General features: G+C 44.9%; 3 protein-coding genes across 3 annotated transcripts; all 3 read right to left on the bottom strand.

The window, feature by feature from the left end:
• Window positions 1-1970: 1970 nt before the first annotated feature.
• On the bottom strand, window positions 1971-4651 carry LOC135631269 (non-specific phospholipase C4-like). The gene is made up of 4 exons (XM_065138800.1): window positions 3707-4651; window positions 2761-3167; window positions 2526-2696; window positions 1971-2450 (listed from the first exon to the last, which is right to left on the bottom strand). Exons 1-4 carry the CDS (start codon window positions 4351-4353, stop codon window positions 2104-2106), a joined length of 1572 nt encoding a protein of 523 aa, XP_064994872.1. The 5' UTR covers window positions 4354-4651; the 3' UTR covers window positions 1971-2103.
• Window positions 4652-11863: 7212 nt separating this feature from the next.
• LOC135630662 (E3 ubiquitin-protein ligase Os04g0590900-like) lies at window positions 11864-13304 on the bottom strand. The gene has a single exon (XM_065137769.1). It carries the CDS (start codon window positions 13075-13077, stop codon window positions 12088-12090), a length of 990 nt encoding a protein of 329 aa, XP_064993841.1. The 5' UTR covers window positions 13078-13304; the 3' UTR covers window positions 11864-12087.
• Window positions 13305-14727: 1423 nt separating this feature from the next.
• Window positions 14728-16368, bottom strand: LOC135630663 (protein RGF1 INDUCIBLE TRANSCRIPTION FACTOR 1-like). Its single transcript, XM_065137770.1, has 4 exons — window positions 16208-16368; window positions 15858-16055; window positions 15406-15621; window positions 14728-15319 (listed from the first exon to the last, which is right to left on the bottom strand). Exons 1-4 carry the CDS (start codon window positions 16208-16210, stop codon window positions 15092-15094), a joined length of 645 nt encoding a protein of 214 aa, XP_064993842.1. The 5' UTR covers window positions 16211-16368; the 3' UTR covers window positions 14728-15091.
• Between the last annotated feature and the right edge of the window lie 1967 nt (window positions 16369-18335).

Below are 18335 nucleotides of genomic sequence, written 5' to 3'. Positions count from 1 at the left end.
AAAAAGGAAGCTGCACCCAAATTTTCAGTTGCATACAATACAAGTGATGATTGATCAATTGCTACGATAGGTATTAGCCCAACTCGATGTATTGGGTAGGTTGCTATGGTAGTTGATCAAGCTCGGTAAGTTTGACCTTCTTTATGCATCGAGAGTGGTGATCAAGGCTCAAGTTTCAACAGACTTCATCTCGAAGCTAGCATTGCTGCACTAGGCTAGTGAGGAAGTCCAACTCGTGTGGACACTCTTTGTCGATGGCTCGACAACAACGGAAGGGGGAGGCACTAGACTTGTTCTTAAGGGTTTCGACATGCAAGTCTACAAGTAGGCCATGTACTTTGGGCTCAAGATATCCTGCGAGACAAAGTATGAAGCCCTTATATCTAAGCTTAGAGACATTGAAGCGTGAGACAAGGTGATGGTGAGATACCTTGGAAGCTAATATCCTATTTTGTGAAGTTCAAGATCTTCTAGGCACCTCAAGAGGAGAATGCCTAGGCCAACGTGCTAGCAAGACTCACCTCAGCTCAACTAGCAAAGGATGGGTCAAGGCAGGTCAAAACTCTACCAGTGAGGAGCATCTATATCTTGCAGTCTCTTAGATTAATAATGAGCCCTCATGGATGGACAACATCTTATGGTACAAAAGGGATGATGTGCTCTCAACCAACCTAGCATCGGTGAGGCGAGTCAAGTAATATCAGTTGTGGTATTATATAATCAATGACCGTTTGTATCATAGGTTCGTCAACCAATCGCTCATTAGGTGCACTAGGGAATATGCGGGAGCACATCGACAGCTGAACACTCACCTTTAAATGATGCAATCACCTATGCCAAGAGATGCGATAGGTACTTGAGGCACACCCATATCTAGCAATAGTTGTTAGTACGTCTTAACTTTATAGATTATTGTTGGCCCTTTAGTAGGTGGGGAATGGACCTCCTTGAGCCTTTTCTCTCAACCTTCGAGCAATGATTATTTATCATAGTTGGAGTGGACTACTTCATGAAGTGGGTTAAGGTCGAGTCGCTCACCACCATCGTCGACAGGCAAGTCAAATGATTCATGTAGAGGAACATTATTACTCAGTTCGACATCTCAAGGACAATTATCATCGACAATAGGATGCAATTCAACAACCATAAGTTCAAGGTCTTTTGTTGATCCTTCGAGATTTAGCTATAGTTCAGTTCGATGGCCAATTCGTAGACCAATAGCTTAGTTGAAGTGATGAATCGAGCCATACTCGAGGGACTGAAGAGGTGAGTAGCTGATGCAAAAGGCACTTGACCCAAGGAGTTGCCTAACATCTTTTGGGCTTCTCAGACCACTCCAAATACTAGGTCGGGGGAGTCAATGTTCAACGTAGTATTTGGTGCTGAGGTACTTCCGAGTCGTTTGGAAGGATGGTTCCCAATCGAACAAGAACCTCCGAGGGATGCTAATAATCCCTTTCGTGAAAGAGATACACTCGATACAGTCCTTCCAAGGGACCTACCGAGGGAAGTCCTCGACCCCCTTCCAAGGAACCAACCATCCATCCCTCGGAGGTACTTACTCCAATGGCCTTCCCTCAATCGAGTCAGGGAGGTCGATCATCTTCATCGAGGCGAACGAGTCCGGCTTGTGCTTGCATAGATCCCGAACATGGTTCAGTTGCGACAGCTTCCAGCTCGGCTCCCTGATGCCGCGAAGACCTCATGGTGATCCCAATCACTACTCAACACATGGTCACCAGATCAGCATGCGAGGCAAGACCCAAGCAACATGACAACTACATAAGCACAAGGATATTAGTGAACCCAAAGGAATATTCTACTCATTCGTCGAATTATCGGATGTTGAGATGATGGATCTCAGTAACATCAAGGGCCACCAGTTGTCGAGTGGTGCTGATGTCAACTTGGCAGAAAAATATGACTGATGTGCGGGACTGATGAGATGTATAGTACCGGGATATACCATGTCACCGAATTCTGAACGAGTATTTTCCACGTACAAATCCTGAGATTATTATATCATTAGGTTAGGCGAGGCACAATCGGCTCAGCCTTTTTTATTACAATTTGTCCACACAATAATAAAGAAACCAAATAAAACTAGGACTGGTTGCAACTCAAGCACGAGAACATCTTCTCAACCAAGGATCGCTTCCCCTTCGGGCCCACCGCATCCTTTGTTGGGTTCACCACCACAACGTGCGAGCCGTCGTCCCCATCCTTCCGGCATCTTTCGCATTCCTCTAAGAACGTTTTGAAGGCGTCCTGCACGTACTGAGCACCCTCGGCCACGGTCATGTTCTCCACCAGCCTGCGTGGATAAATGTCCTTGGCATAATCACCATTCAGCGAAGCTCCTAATTGCACCAGCTCTGTTTGGAACTCTGATAGCTTTGCAGTTTCAGCAGCACCCGTTGGCCGAAGCTTCTTCGGCTCCGGCAACGTCTCTTCAATCCGCACACAGAAACACATTAGGCCGGAGTACAGTTACTGTAACTCGAAGAGTTAATTACTTCACGAACCTGGGCAGTCGGTTCTTGGTGTAGTCCGCGTGAGGACTGTCTCAAATGTCCCAGCCCACGCATCTCTCTTGGTCAAGAACTCCTTCAGATTGAAGAGCTTCTTCACGGTCGCAGGGATGGATGAGTGCTCGAATTCGGATGCAGGGTATGGCCCGGATGGCCTATGGATCACTGGAAGAGGGAGATGATGATGAGCATGAGTCGTAAAGGTTGATGCAAATCAATCTCGTTTTACCTGTGCCGGGCTCGATCCACGGGGAGATGAAAAGGGCGGGGACGCGAACGCCTAGGCGATCGAACTTGAAGTAGAATGGCTCAGGTCCCGCAATGTCGTCCGGGCTCGGAACCCCCACAGGCGTAGGGACATGGTCGAAGAAGCCGCCGTGCTCGTCGTAGGTGATGATGAACAATATCTCGTTCCACTGAGGGCTCGACCGCAGCGCCTCGTAGATCTCCTTCACGAGCTTCTGCCCTTGGGAGACGTCGTGGGAGGGATGATCGTCGTTTCCTGGCAGGATCTTGAGGTCGAAGTAGCGCTGCTCGATGACCACGTAGTTGGGCAGCTTCCCTTTCTTGCAGTGATCCTTAAACGCCATATCAAATTGATGGAAGTTGCCCACATATTTCAACCTCCTGAGGTTTCTGTTGTCATGATGAACATCCAACGTTATGGAGAGAAAGCTAAACTACATTGTGGGGGAACTGTGAGCATCTACGCTGCAGATGGTGTGCAGGTGAAATGTCGCATCCATGAACGACCTGCGGCTCTAAATCTTTAACGGAATCGATTATGCGTTGTTTGGTATATTTGTGTAGTTGTAATAAGTTTCGAATCCACGTCATAATTATACTTATGAATTTAAAACATTTAATCCCATTAATATAATTTTTTTTAAAAAATAATTATATAAAATTATCTTTTTTAATTTTTTTATAAAATTTTAATATTTCACTTTATATATATTTATATATATACATTTCAATATAATTTTTGGAAATATAAGATCCAAAATCCTAAAAAATAACTAATTATAGAAGGTAATCTATTATAACTAACCCTTAATAGATAGGTTTGTTAAGTTTGTTTGACGTCTATACTTCAATTGGAGAAAAATTGCAATCTAAACAAACCTGTTTCCGTAAAAGATCGGAAAACGAAGAATTGAGGGAGAGTAGCGCACCTGTAGAAGAGAGTGGAAGGAGGATACTGGTAGTAGATGCCGAAGGAGAAGCCGGCCTCATCGAGCGAGTCGAAGATGGTCCTCTGCGGCAGGCCTTCCGCAAGCTTCATGGTGTCGTTGCTGGTGAGCCCATAAGACGTCGCCGAGTGCACGTAGAGCCGGTTCGGCTGCGTCGAGGTCGGAACCGACGCGAACCACCGGTCGCAGACAGCGAACTCCCTCACCAGGCTCTCGTACACCGGGACCGCCGCCGGCCTGAACCCGTTCATCACGGTGGAGGACATCCCCGGCTTCTCCTTCTCCGCCTGCTGCGCGAAGCCGTTCATGGGTGGGTGCACCACGCCGGGAGGGGTGATGGGGGTGGCTCCGGCGGAGAAGGGGACACCGTAGACCTGCTCATAGATGGCCTGGATGGAGTGGCCGGGGTCGGGGTCGACGTACTCGGATTGGTCGCCAAAGTAGACACGGCGGGAGTTGGAGTCGGCGGTGGAGAGGGGATTGTAGTGTTCGCGATCGTTGCCGACGCCATCGATGGCTGGGTTGATGGATTTCATCCAGCCGAGCATGTGGTCAAAGGAGCGGTTCTCCTGCACCAGCACCACCACCGTCTTTATGCGCCCCACCGGAACCGAGTCCTCCACCGACATGTTGCCCCTTTTCTTCTTCTTTGCTTCTCTTTCAGAAGGATGCAATGAGGGGGTGAGTTGGTGAGATTTTAGAGAAAGAAAGAGAGAGAAATACAATATATATATAAATAGAGAGAGAGAGAGAGAGAGAGCAAAGCAGAGGGAAGGGAGGCTCCGTGTATTAGGTGACAGATGAGAGGGTCCTTTCAAGGAAGGAAAGATACGGGAAGAGAAAGATAGGAAGGCAAGAAAACAAGACGGCCATCCGCTTTGGTAACACACCAAACATGTGTTGTTCGGTTTGTTAAAAGCGTATAGCACGCGATCAAAGCACATTGTTTTCAACAGCATATTTCCTCGGTGTTTCGAAACACCGATGCTAAGTTTATACGTTGAATGGACTCTGGCAAAGGCAACAAAGTTCCTTTGTCAGAATGCATAGGCAACCCACAGTAGATGAGAATTGCCGCCGGTCGTGCGCTTGTTGATGACTGCACTCTTTGCCTCTCGCGAAGCGTTGGCAATGCGTGCACCGAACCTATAGTTTTGGGCCCATACTTGTCCCTGTGACCCACTGTCATTCTCATTGTATTGGCCATTGCTTGTTGAGATGGCAACTCAGTTGATCCAAATCCAGTAACGTCTGTACCTTATTCTTCAGGGAGAAGTAGAGCACACGGCAGTGTAATTTTTTGCACCATGTAAGCTTGAGTTGCTGCTGTTTGTAATGGAATTAAAATGATATATGGTTGCTTTAGTGCTGCCTAATGGAAAATTTTGGACCGCCAAGCAATGTCAAGAGAGAAGGAAGTGCAAGACATGGCAACAGAGGCTTTCGTGATACTCCGTTTATGTCTGCTTCATCACATTGCAGAAGGAAAAGAGTTGTCACTGCTTCGTCATCTCTGAGTTCGGATTCGTCGCTGAGTAGATGGCAAACAACAAGTCGATCTGCAACGTCAGTTGCCATTCGCAGGTGGCAACCGCATGCCTGTTCATCATAAGCTCGCAATATTAAAATTCGACCAGTTGCGTGACTTGTCATTCTATAGATGATCCTCCTCTCGTGCTGTGAACCACTGAACCAAACTAATGGCACCTCCTGCCTCACCAATCGTTGTTTTGAATCCTGTGCTGAAGACCTAATAAACGCTTAGATTTTTCCAAGAATAAGCAGAGCGGAAATTGTCACAAGTTTAGCTGTACAGTCTGAAGAAGTCAACTATTTTCTTGAATTCAAATGCATGAGCCGAAAACATCGTTGAACTTAAGGATATGCATTTAGACAATACATCGGAGATTCATAAGCTATTTGCAGATCGAATAACTTAGTCAAACCCATTGACACCGATGCATGACGAGTGATATAACGAAATCAATGTGTGTACTGCGACTTCGTTCGCTGAATCGAAGGAAATGGCAGGCGCGAAGGAGGGACCATCAAACGTTGCTTACGATCTATGACTTTTACTTTCGTGCCGTTGATAAGTCGAAGTCGCAAGCTGACCACTTCTAACAACAATGTAATCTGGATGTAAATACATGATTGACAGGACCTAAATTGCACAAGTGCAAGGGTTTTCACCCACCTCTTTTAGCAGCCTCTTCCTCGTACGAGAGAGGGGTTTCTGGTGAAACAGAGAGGAGAGGAGGGAAGGAAAAGAAGAAGAAAAGAAGAAAGGGAGAAGGCTTCGGCTGTGAGAACGGAGGAGAAGAAAGAGAAGAAGAAGAAGAAACAGATCAGAGGGAAATGGTTTCGGCGTGCAGAGGAGAAAGAAGAAAGAGAAGAAAATTAAAGAAAAATTATAAAAAATATATTGAGGACTTGATTTGGTATCAAATGAATCGAGATCAATTTCATGAAAATTATATTATGTATGATTTTAATTTTTATTAATTAGATTTATGTTTTGAATTATAGATTGTTGAATCCTCATATGGCTAGTTAATTGGGTATTTATGTTGTGAAGGAAATAAAAGGAGGAAAACTACTATATTGAAAAGCAAGAAAAGAAAATTGTAAGATTAGAATATATTTGTATCGATTATAGTAAATACCTGATGGCTTCGTCTAGTTTGTTTATCAAAGTATTAATACATGTGTTTGAAATTTGTATGTGCATATGATGTACATGAATGACAAGTCATTTTACTATATATTTAAAAAGAATGCAAAAAATATTTATATGTTGATGATTTGGAAAATCATATGATTTTAATAGTTATGTATTTGTTATGTTATAAGTGTTGAATCTCGTATTTTGATGATGAAACTACTTGATATATGTTTATGATTTAATCTGCGTTTTGAGTGACGCAGGATGCCTCGATCAGGATGAGACAATTAAAGCAGGAAAATCATGTTGTGCCGGAGGAACATGTCAGAAGATTGGACGTCGGGCCGGTGGATCGGTCGACGTATCGACAGAAGGCTTCGGGCCATGGACTCGGGCATCGGGCCAAGAAGAGCGGGTATTTGTGCCAAGGATATCGGAGTTGCGGAGCCAACTGGCCGATTGGGCAATAGGCCGCAGGAAAGGACGATGCGCCGAAGAATCGGACGAAGCGTCGAGGGACCAATGACATGCCGGACAACTTGGTTAATCGCTTAGGATTAATTGTCTCGATCGAAGTTTTGTTTTGAGTGTGCAGGATTAACTACGATGAAAGTTAGACAAGCAGCAGGAGTTGCGCTAGAGTCAAGTTCATGATCACGTTGGGAGTTCGAGAGTTCGACGGAAGTTCGGACGGTCGTCGGAGGTTCTGCGAGAACAGATCCGAGAAGTCCAGAAGCTTGCCAAGCGAAGCTTGTCGGAACTCGCCAAGTGGATCGTCGCAAAGTCCAGGAGTTTGCCGGAAGTCCGCAGGAGCATCACCGAGGGTTCATCGGATGATCGACGGAAGTTCGCCGGAAACTCGCCGGAAGAAGCGATTGACGCACCGAAGCAAAGCTGCAGAAATTGTCTTAGATCTAATCGTAGTTAGCACATTGATTAAGTTGGAAAATGGGAGGTGATCCCATTAGCTTAATCTTGGGGCAATTGGGCCCCTGAAAGACTGAAATTGGGCCGAATGGAGCTAACCATTCGGACCCTGATTGCACTAGGAGGTGCAACCGCCTAGGCCAGGAGGTGGCACCGCCTGGGCTAAGCCTCCCAGCGAGACTGGGCGGTGCAACCTCCCCAGCCAGGAGGTGGCACCGCCTGAGCTCAGTCTTCGAGCTAGACTGTGCGGTGCAACCTCCCTGACAGAGAGGTGGCACCGCCTGAGCTCGGTCTTCGAGCTCTGGCAGAGAGGTGCAACCGCCTCAGTCAAGAGGTGGCACCACCTGGGCTCAGTCTTCGAGCTCTGCCAGGCGGTGCAACCTCTCCAGTCAGGAGGTACAACCGCCTGATCCCGGAATTCCGGGATTTGATCGTTTTGAGCTCCAAATTTGAATTGGGTTGGGGCCTATAAATACCCCACCCATTCAGCACTGAAAAGACACAGACCTACACCGAATTCTTGATCTTTTCTGTGATTCTAAGAGCTCAAATTTGCGAAAAGTCCTAAAGTTCTCCTCTTTCTGTTCTTCAAGTCTTGAGTTGTAAAGAGAGGAGAGAAAGGTCCTGTAAGGGTTGTCTCCTGAGTCCATCAAAAGGAGTGAATCTGTAAAAGGGCAGTTGGCCTTCGCCTATTGAAGGAAGGCCTCTAGTTGACGTCGGTGACCTCGTCGGTGGAGGAAGCCAAAAGTGGAGTAGGTCAAGACTGACCGAACCACTCTAAATCTCTTGTTTGCATTTATTTTGAGCACTTTATCATTACTGCAAACCTCCTACATAGCTATTGCTCTCTGCGCCTTTACGAACAAGTTTCTAAGTGTTGATCTTTCCGAATCTGCATTCAGACGTAAATCGGTGTTTTCATACATTACAGTTTACGTTTACGTTTTGATTCTGCAAAACTGTCTTCTGCGCTTTTACGAACAAAGTTTCTAAGTTCAGATCCCTGTAAAACTGTGTTTTAGACGTAAACTACTTTTAAACGTAAAACTACGTTTAGACGTAAAACTGCGTTTAGACGTAAAACTACGTTTAGACGTAAAACTGTGTTTAGACGCAAACTACGTTTAGACGTAAAACTACGTTTAGACATAAAACTGTGTTTAGATGTAAAACTGCGTTTAGACGCAAACTGCACTGCGCGTAGACGCAATATGATCTTAGACGCAAACTGCGCTTAGACGCAATCTGCATTTAGACGCAAACTGCATTTAGACGCAAACTGCGTAAACTGCGCTTAGACGTAAACTGTGTTTAGACATAAACTGCACTTAATCATAAGTAATCTTAGAATCGGCTTTTGCATCAAAATAGTTTTTATCAAACGAACGCAGCTTTCGTTTTTAATTGCTGAAAGATTTCCGCTGCACTAATTCACACCCCTCCCCCCCTCTTAGTGCTCTCGATCCTAACAATAAGTATTTATTAATTTATGTTATCTAATTCACATGAACATATTTGTTCAACATTATACATGAAAAGGATTGAAAATTATGTGAATATTATTAGTTTCAAATGGTATATGATTATTAGTTAAACATGATTCTGAGTCTTGTCACAAGAATATAACATAATTTTAACCATTGTACTACTATAATTTATGTTTATACATGTATAATTTAGTTTTATTTATGTTTATGAACCCTTAGCTATGCTTATGTCTATAATGTTTTATGCTTTGATATGTGATATTAATTATGTTAGGATCGGAGCGGCACTAAGACAGGGGGTAAATTAGTGTAACGGATTAAAACTTGTAAATTTGAAAACGAGTTCGTCAATGCGTAAAGATTTCAATTCGTCGATGACCCTGGAGAAAATAGCTCGAGTAAAGTGAGAAGATGAAAATCGAAAACTTGCTTCAATGTAAACAACAGTTTCAGAAAAGTAAATACTCACACATTCAATGAACACATCAATTTAAAGTGGTTCGGTCAAAATGACCTATATCCACTTGCGAAGCCTTCTACAATAAGGCTCCCAACTTCCACTAGCAAATCACTTTGAAGGGGAAGGACAAATACCCCTCTTACAACCTTTTTACAAGTGGTTCACACTCTTACAAATTTTTCAAAGAGAAAGAGAGAGGTGAACACTTAAGCTATTGAAAACAAGACTTTTGCTAAAGCTTTTCTCAATTTCTAACTTCCCAAAGGTTATAATCTCAGCTGAGAATTGAAGGGTATTTATAGGCCCCAAAAGAATTCAAATTTAGGCTCCAAATTTTGAATTCTCTTGGGTTTTCGATGCTGACGGTGCCATCGCCTATCGGTGTCTGACACTGACAGTGTACTGGCGGTGCCACCGCCGGACCTCTCGAGTGCTGGGCGGTGCCACCGCTTGGTTCTCGGGTTCTGGGCGGTGCCACCGCCTACACTATTTCAGCTCACTGGTTGGGCTCCAAACTTGGCCCAATTGACCCCTACTTGGGTTATAGGATTAACACCTAATCCTAACCTTAATTAACGTGCTAAATATGAATTTAAAGACATTTCCTAAGCTATTACAAAGTCCGCAAGTCAAGACTTCTTCCGACGAGCTTTCGACGAACTTCCGGCGGTCTTCAGATAAACTCTCGGAAACCATTCTGCGGACTCCCGACAAGCTCCTAGACTTCACGATTTGATCTTGGCGAGTTCCAACGAGCTTCTTCGGCAATCTCCGATCTTTCTCGGTGAGCTCCGCGAACTTCCAACGAACCTTCCAGCGAGCTTCCGAAAAACCCTTCGGCAAGCTCTCTACTCATTCTCGGCTAGTTCCGGCAGCATTCCCGACGAACCTTCGGACTTCCGTCGAACTCTCGAACTCGCAACGAATCCTTCGCGCTTGACTCCTTCGAACTCGCAACGAATCCTTCGCGCTTGACTCTGACACTTTGTTTTGCTTTATGTCTTTGTCGTTATCGTAGTTAATCCTACACATACAAGCCAAAACTCTACTCCGATATAGACAATTATTACAACGCGAATTGACATTCTGTTGCCCGACACGTCATTGGTTGGCGCTTCGTCCGATTCTTTAGTGCATCGTCCTCTCTTGCGGCTTATTGCCCAATCGGCGGTTGACCTCTGCAACCCCGATATCCTTGGCGCAATTCCGCTCTCCTTGGCCCGATGCCCAACATCCGAAGCCTTCTACCGCCCAATATCTTGATGTGATCTCCTTCGGCACAACGTCAATTTCTCCTACGTCAACTGTCTAATCTTGATCGAGTAGACCTGCATCACTCAAAATATAGTTAAACATCTAAACACAATCAATTAGTTTCATCATCAAAATCCGAGATTCAACAAATTATGCATATGCTTTTATTATAAAAATATATTTAAATTTATCTTAATTTAAAAGGTATCATAAGAATTTTATGTTATTTGAAATGCTTGTATCTTATTCTGAAAAATATTCAATCATTTTATGCTTACAAGGCATGATTTTAAAATATATGTAAAATTTAATCTTTTCTAAATTATATGAGTATAAAGAAAAAATTTGATATCTATGTATATTTTAAAATGCACAATGAATATATATATATATATATATATATATATATATATATATATATATATATTTACGATAAGTCTTAGACTAGCATATGAGTTTTAAAAATATTTTTAAAAAAAATATTTATATATTTTTAATATATATATATAACACAATTTTTGTATCCTTAACAAATTAAATTAATCTTTCATCTTCTTTTACTTTATTTTATACATATGAATATTTTCAATAGGAACATATTCTTTCGATCTTTTTGGTATATGAAACTCTATAAACACTATCTTCTCTCCCCACAAAGATTACATAACGATCTCTATTATAATGATTAAATCCCTAGGAGCAAGATTAAATGTTCTGAGAAAAAATAATTAGGAAAGTTTCTCCCATCAAATTATTTATTAATTTTTTAATATAATTAGATATATTTTTTATTGATCGATAAATTTAATTAAATCTTTAATATATCTTATATAAATTAATTGGATCATAACGGAATTTTCTATCTTGACGAGTCGTTTAAACTCATGCTATCATAACTGGGAACGCCACCTCCGAAGAGATTGAGACCCTCCATCACCGGTCCGGTTTCGGTCAGCATCTCCGATGGGTGTGGTTTCACTATTAGAACAATGTCATGACGTGGGCGGTGGACTTTTACATTCGTTATATCACATCTACTTTTAGACTAAGCTTCCATACTTCAGCTGGAATCAGAGACCAATGGACGCTGGAGAGGTTCACATGCCAAAACCAGGCACTTTCGTCCTTCCCCTGCTGGAGAGTACATCTGAGTGGAGTTTGTCCTGATGATGAATCGGAGGCACCGAGGCCAGAATTGATGCTTCTGCTTTCAGGCAATCTTGTTGTTTGCCCACAAAGCCAAATGCTTCTGTTGTCAAGCTTTCGAGGTTTTGGAACTGGAGTTTCACCATCTCAATCACCTTGTGTGAAGCACGAGAACGAGAAAACATACAACTCGGTCAACGAAAACAGAGGAACAGGCGTGGACTCTGTTGATGTTGCGGAACAAGAGAGGCCATTCAAGCCATATACATGTTTACAATGCAATAAGAGCTGCTGCTCCAAAAAGCCTCGATCTTTCTTTCTTTGTATTCTCAATTGGACATGGTTTAGGATGCTGGATGATCCGCTTCTTCTGCTTCGACAATTCCAGGTGTCCTACTCGGAAGCAGAATCTTGCGTTGGGAGCTCATTGCCTTCCTTTCCATCTGCCACTGATGCCCTTGCTGTGATTCCCTGCAGCTGGACTCGACGAACTGGCACCGGTTGCAGCTAACTGTTCGTCCCCCGTGCTCATCCTCTGGACGCCCGCGATCGAAAGCCGTCCATGATGCGAAGCATCAATCGAGAATGATCGCCTAATTGATTGGATATCATCATCATCATCATCTCTGATCTCAACCACAGTGTGTCTCTCCTCCATCCCTCCCGAATCACAGTAAATTCTGGAAGGATGCTTCGCTGCATCACCACTACAACCGCGCTCCATCTCCTCTTCCGCACCAGCGACTGTCTCTGCTACAACCATGACCATTTCTTCCACCTGATGATGATCGTTCACTGGTTCCCGAGTGGCTGGCATCGTTGGATTCATAGAGACGATACTGGCTCGGCAGAGAGGGCAATTGGAGTGTGATCTCAACCATGTATCGATGCACTGCACATGAAACGCGTGGCTGCACTTGGGGAGCAACCGCAGGCTGTCATCCTCCCGGAATTCGCTGAGGCAAACGGAGCAATCGGTGCCTTGCACCGATCCCTCGCCTTTCCGGTACTTGTGGACTGCGATCTTGCTGATCAATGCCTCATCAAGCCCGTTCAACGGGGAAGCATTCGAAGCTTCCTGGGCCTGAGATAGGCCGGCAGCATCATCGTCGAGCTCAACGTTGTCGTTGCCCCTGGGTTGGAATCGCCTTTGCAGCGAGTTGAAGGCGCCGCAGTGCTTAGAGACGATGGTGTAGTAGCAGATGAGAAGCAAGGCGGTAGCGAGAACGGTGATGATGGCGATCACGAAAGGGGAGAACGTCACGCCGGAGCTACCATCGGAGAACTCTAACGTGGGAGGGGGAGGGAAGATGGTGTAGCACCACTGAGGGCAGTAGACGCTACAGAAGCCCATAGAGCAATCTCTCGTTGGCACATACGGAACCCAAGTCGGTTGGTTATCAATGGCGGCCATGATCAACTCACAGAGCAGAGAGTATCTAGGCGAAGAGAGAGAGAGAGAGAGAGAGAGAGAGAGAGAGGGAGTGGGAAGAACTCTCCTTTGGTTGGAGGAATAGTGAAGGAATCAAATTCGATGGACCGGAAAGCAAGGTTGGGGAAGAGAGGGCTGATTCGCTGTTGTAGGCTCCTTTTGGACTTCTTCACTCTTTTATCACCCAATTCCAATGGTCGGCTGACGATGGAGGAGATGTGGACGATAAGAACACTTGCCATCGAGGGGTTGGTGGCTACTGTGCTTGTATGTGGCATTCCATCAGATAAAATCCCTCTCCTTCTGTTCCATCAAGCCGAATCATCGAATGACATTTTTCAGATTTATAGAAGCCTCGAGCAAGTAAGAGCAGATCGAAAGTTTTCTCTACTCCCTACACGATCACATCTATTCTTGGCATACAAGGGAAGAGGACAGTGTGATGGCACACTACAAGCCGTCAAAGAAACGCCTTCTTCCTCAAGAAGAAAAAGGACTTTAGGATGTGATCTTCACACTTCAATGTTGCTTGATTAGTTCTCACTTCTGGTCTTAAGCAGTTCAGTGATAGCTCACCCCATCGTGCCTGTGAGGATCGGTACTTGTCATCAAGATGTCGTCTCTGGCTACTGTAGATTTTTATCGAGTGATTGGTTATCGACAGGATTACTGCTGTGTCCGTCGTATGCGAAATCCAATGGGATGAAACAAGACGCCGTCTTCTCTGGCGCACAAAGCAGCAGTGATGACTCCACTCCCCCCATGACCTTTTTGACGCAGTGAGTGACCACCATTTGTCAAGCCAGCAATTAAAGGTGGCGACGTACATTGCATTGGCTCATCCTTCGAGTTCGGACCTGATGCCAGTTTCTTGGAGGCAAGGATTAGACGTCTTTTACAGGTGAGTGTGATGGCAGTTTCTTGCATCTGTTATATGCTTCGACTACTTCATAATCTAGATAAAATGACAAGTATATAGAGATCGCCATGACCATATATATATATGTATAAAGCTATTAACTATATATGCACAAGACGCTTCTCTGCAGCTTCGTTAACTGGAAGTCCCATGGACAGTTGCTAGGTCTTCCTACCACTAAGAAATAGTGGACGTTGGGAGACAAACGTCTTTCGAGTCAAAGTTAGGTAGTACGACGGGGATTCTCATGTTGGAGTTCTTGGATATCCCTGAGCTTATGGACCCCAAGTCAGTCATGGTAATTGGCCAATGCCTTTGGCCAACAACAAGCGAAACATAATCCCAAAACCTAGGGCAGGTGCACACTCACCTCACTGTGCGATGAAGACTTTGTGTCCTCCAACTCCATCTTCTTGTGTCAAGGCTTCATTGCTTGGAACCAAGACTGCTCTGTACTTGAAGCTGTAGCTAGCAATTCCCCACAATCTTGGGAGAATTATGTCTGTAAGCTCAAGCAGAGGACACAGAGAAGACAATTTTTGAGTGTGACAGGAACTTTCATGGTACTCTTTTTGCTGCTGGTAATAAATGAGCAGCTTTGTACTATTACAGAGTTCTCATTTAAGCAGCAATGCTAATTATGGAGCAACCAAACAAGTAGCTCGGTGACGAGAGAAGTTAATGCTACTACTGCAAGTGCTGCAAACACCAAGCAAGCAGAACAGAAGCATTTTATTACTTGCACACTGCTATCTTTTATAGACAACACTTATCAGTAGCATTTCCTTTTTACAATTACCAAACCGACCTATATATCATCACAGAACCCTCTCTCTCTCTCTCTCTCTCTCTCTCTCTCTCTCTCTCTTTCTCTAACCATCACAACCTACAATAACTTCACCACTGTACCTGTAGATGCATATCTAGTTTAACCTTCATTCTCCATATGCTGGTCTTTATATGTATGGATGTATTTGTATAGAAGCGTACGTATCATGCATGATGACTGAGGTGATTCCAAGATATAAGGAGAATAGATTAGTAATGACTGGGGTAGTAATAGAAGAGATGCCTGGCCTAAAGCTCCAAGATGAGGCTACCAAAGGGGGCCCTGTGGGGAATGCCCTTCCTCCTCTTGGCGCTCCGGTGATACTGCGGAGTGGAGGGGGCGAAACTGTTGGTCATGTTGCTATTCTCGCTCCCGCGGCTAGTGCACGACTCGTCCGAATCCGACGATGCCGCTGTGGCCATTGCTTTCTTCTCGCCCGATTTCTTGTTGCTGCCATCGTTGGCGGTGCCGGCTATCTGAAGGAAGCATTCCGACAAACAATTGTTTACAACAGTCCATGATCGAGTCGGATGAATAGATGGGGTGTGCTTGAGGAGGAGACCTTGCAGCCGAGGGAGCAGAAGCGAAAGGAGTCGAGGAGGCTACGCTCGCAGACCTCGCAGTTGTTTGTGACTCCCTTGCCGGGCCGCGGCTGAGGGCGCTCGTTCAGGAATACCACGCGAGCGCTGTTGATGATGTACGTCTGCACGCCGGTTATGTCCAGCATCTTCTGGACCTCCGACACTCGGATCACGTCGTGGTAGGACGACCGCCGTATCTGCACCACCAAACCACCATCAGCAGCAGCGATTGATTGAGAAAAGATAGCATTTTGGACGGAAGAAGCAGGGAACCACTTCGAACAGGTGCCATATATTGGCATGAAGGAACAGAGTAACCCCCATCCAGAATCCAATCCTTCAATTAGCCGCCATTCTGATGGCGGGAGAAGGAACACCGCAGGGGATTGCGACAGGACGATACCAAGCAGCAGAGCATAGAGAAGAGACGGACCTGGATGGTGCGATGGTCGCGGTGATGGTCGGCGAGGCAGAGGGAGCAGAGGGCGCCGTTGGTGCAGTCGAGGCAGTACATGTTGCACTCGCTCTTGTGCGAGTCGGCGTGGACCGCGCATTGAACGAAGAACCTCGTCGACAAAAGCGGCCGCAGCCACGGCGGCCAGCGACAGTTCTCCTCCGGCACTCCACCGCCCTGTTCCAATACCAGTCCGTAATCCACACCACCAGCAATCACCACATCAGGAAATCAGATAAAAATGAATCTCATACTTGATCCAATCCAACCAGCATTAGTAGTAACAGAAAGAAGCTCAATTTAGAAGAAAGGAAGGATCTTTAGTTCACCATGACTCCTCTCTGAGGTAGGATTCCTGCTCGATCACCAACTGTTTCTTCAGGCAGTCCGGCTCTAAAGAGGTTTGCACGGGAGCAGGAAACAAGAGGAGAGAGGGCGAGACGATCTATGTAGACTTTGAGAGAGAGAGAGAGAGAGAGTTTGGGCGTGCTTATCCGCACCCTCGATTGCGTCTTAATCACATGCGACACTGTTTTCTTCTCTCACGCACCCATTACATCACATGGCATTTGTTTAGTGCTAATGCATCTCTCTTTAATCATCTTTCCTCGCTTTAGACCCAAATTATTTTGATATAACTAAGTAGGTGGCGGATACTTACCGCACCACCACAGGATTACAGTAATCATCGAGCACCGCCCCTGTAACGCTGCCCAATGTTTTGCTTGCTCTGTTTGCTAGCCACCTCACCCCATGGATACTATGAACCAAGCCTCATCTGTAGAGATCGATTGGTCGCTTCCGGCCAATTCCTCTTCGGTTTGCGCAATAGAATATGTAATGAAAACGAAGCCGATGCGGACATTAACAATATATCTGTGGATTTCCGAGTTGTGTTGCGGGAGTATCTAAGCCCAACTTAATCTCCACTCACAAAAGGACAATGTGGCTATGTCATCATTCCATCATCCACTGACTGCCACTTCCAGACGTGATCCTATCAGAACGAGAAGATAAGCTCGAGATAGAACATAAATTGGTGTATTAGTTCGACGAACGCATGATGTACCTGCGAATGATCCATATTAACGATGATAATCCAGTTGGTAGAATTTTCCATGACTGTTTCTGGAGAATCTCATTCTCCTGTGGTAGATGGCAGCATCCAGGAATTTTCTAGCGTGAGTGTGGGTTCCTGTCCACTTCATCGGGTAACCTCATCCCAAGGTTAAGGAACAGACTGTGGTTTAGGTGACAAGATTGACTACAAACACACACCCCAATGGGAAAATGATGTCATGGCGCACGAGAACGGAGAGCTGCAGCGGCAGGTTTGCCGGTTGGGTTGTTGGACACGTAGAAAGATCTGCGTCTTCTTTTGGCATTATCTTGTGACTTCTTCTCGAGGAAGGTGATGGAAATGGTGTGGCCAAAGTGGGTTGGGGAAGTCCCGATGGCCGTAGGGTTTGGAGAGCCGTTCTTTTCGGTGAGATGTGGTGGCTCTTTGCTTGGTCCTGATGCATGTTCTGTGAGTACAATTTGATCACGAAGAATTCTGGACCTTCATGCTTAATATACGGAAGAATAATGCTTATGAATGTTCTAAGATATTTCATCTAAAAAGAATTTGTTCTCTTAATTAGTTTTTTATAAAAAAAATATTATTTTATCATCAATTCGATAAAAATATGACCCTCCACCTCGAGCAACGTCGTCCGTCGCCTCCGATGATCGAGGACGACTGAAGAGGACGAAGAAGAAATATTTTTATCAAAATGATGAAAAAGAAATATCTAAAATCAATTTGGAGACACCATTTGGATAAAATCTAATAATAAAGATTTTTTTAAGATAAAATGTCCACAATTTTATGCTGAGGATCTTTGTCTTTTCTTTGTTGGGGGGTACTGTGACTGGTTGGGTTGGTATCAATGCCATAAGAAGGACCTATCTGACATGTTCTATAGAATAAGGAAGCTTTGCAAGCACGCATGCACAAGAGACAAGGCTGAAGCTGGAGATGATCAAACATGCTGATGCTGGGGATTACTTCAAACAATTCTTTTCTTTAAGATCGATAAGCCTTTCTTCTAATTTTTCGCATAGATATAGCCGTGAGACTATGAATGTTTCCATGTCATACACGACGCTCGCTCTTCTTCGCCGCTAACTCTCCTATGTGGAGCAATTTCTTCGGCAACAACGATGACGATGATCGCGACGATGACATACGAACGGCTGGGTCAACGGTCAGTGGTCAACGAAACTTGCGTCCCAAGCAAGAAATAGCGTGGGACTAAATCGCCGGGCGAACCAAAGGAAACAACTGACATCGGTGCCCGCCTCATTAGGATCGATGGACATGACGAAGAGGCCATTTCAACCCTGGAAGGGGCGTCGCTGACCGAGACGACGAGGCTGCAGAGGTCAAAAAAACAAATGCAGAAGAAACAGAGG

Source organism: Musa acuminata, chromosome BXJ3-2, assembly GCF_036884655.1.
Source record: "Musa acuminata AAA Group cultivar baxijiao chromosome BXJ3-2, Cavendish_Baxijiao_AAA, whole genome shotgun sequence".
Classification (NCBI taxonomy): domain Eukaryota; kingdom Viridiplantae; phylum Streptophyta; class Magnoliopsida; order Zingiberales; family Musaceae; genus Musa; species Musa acuminata.
Note: the sequence above shows the minus strand (reverse complement) of the source record. Positions and strands in the feature narration are given on the sequence as shown.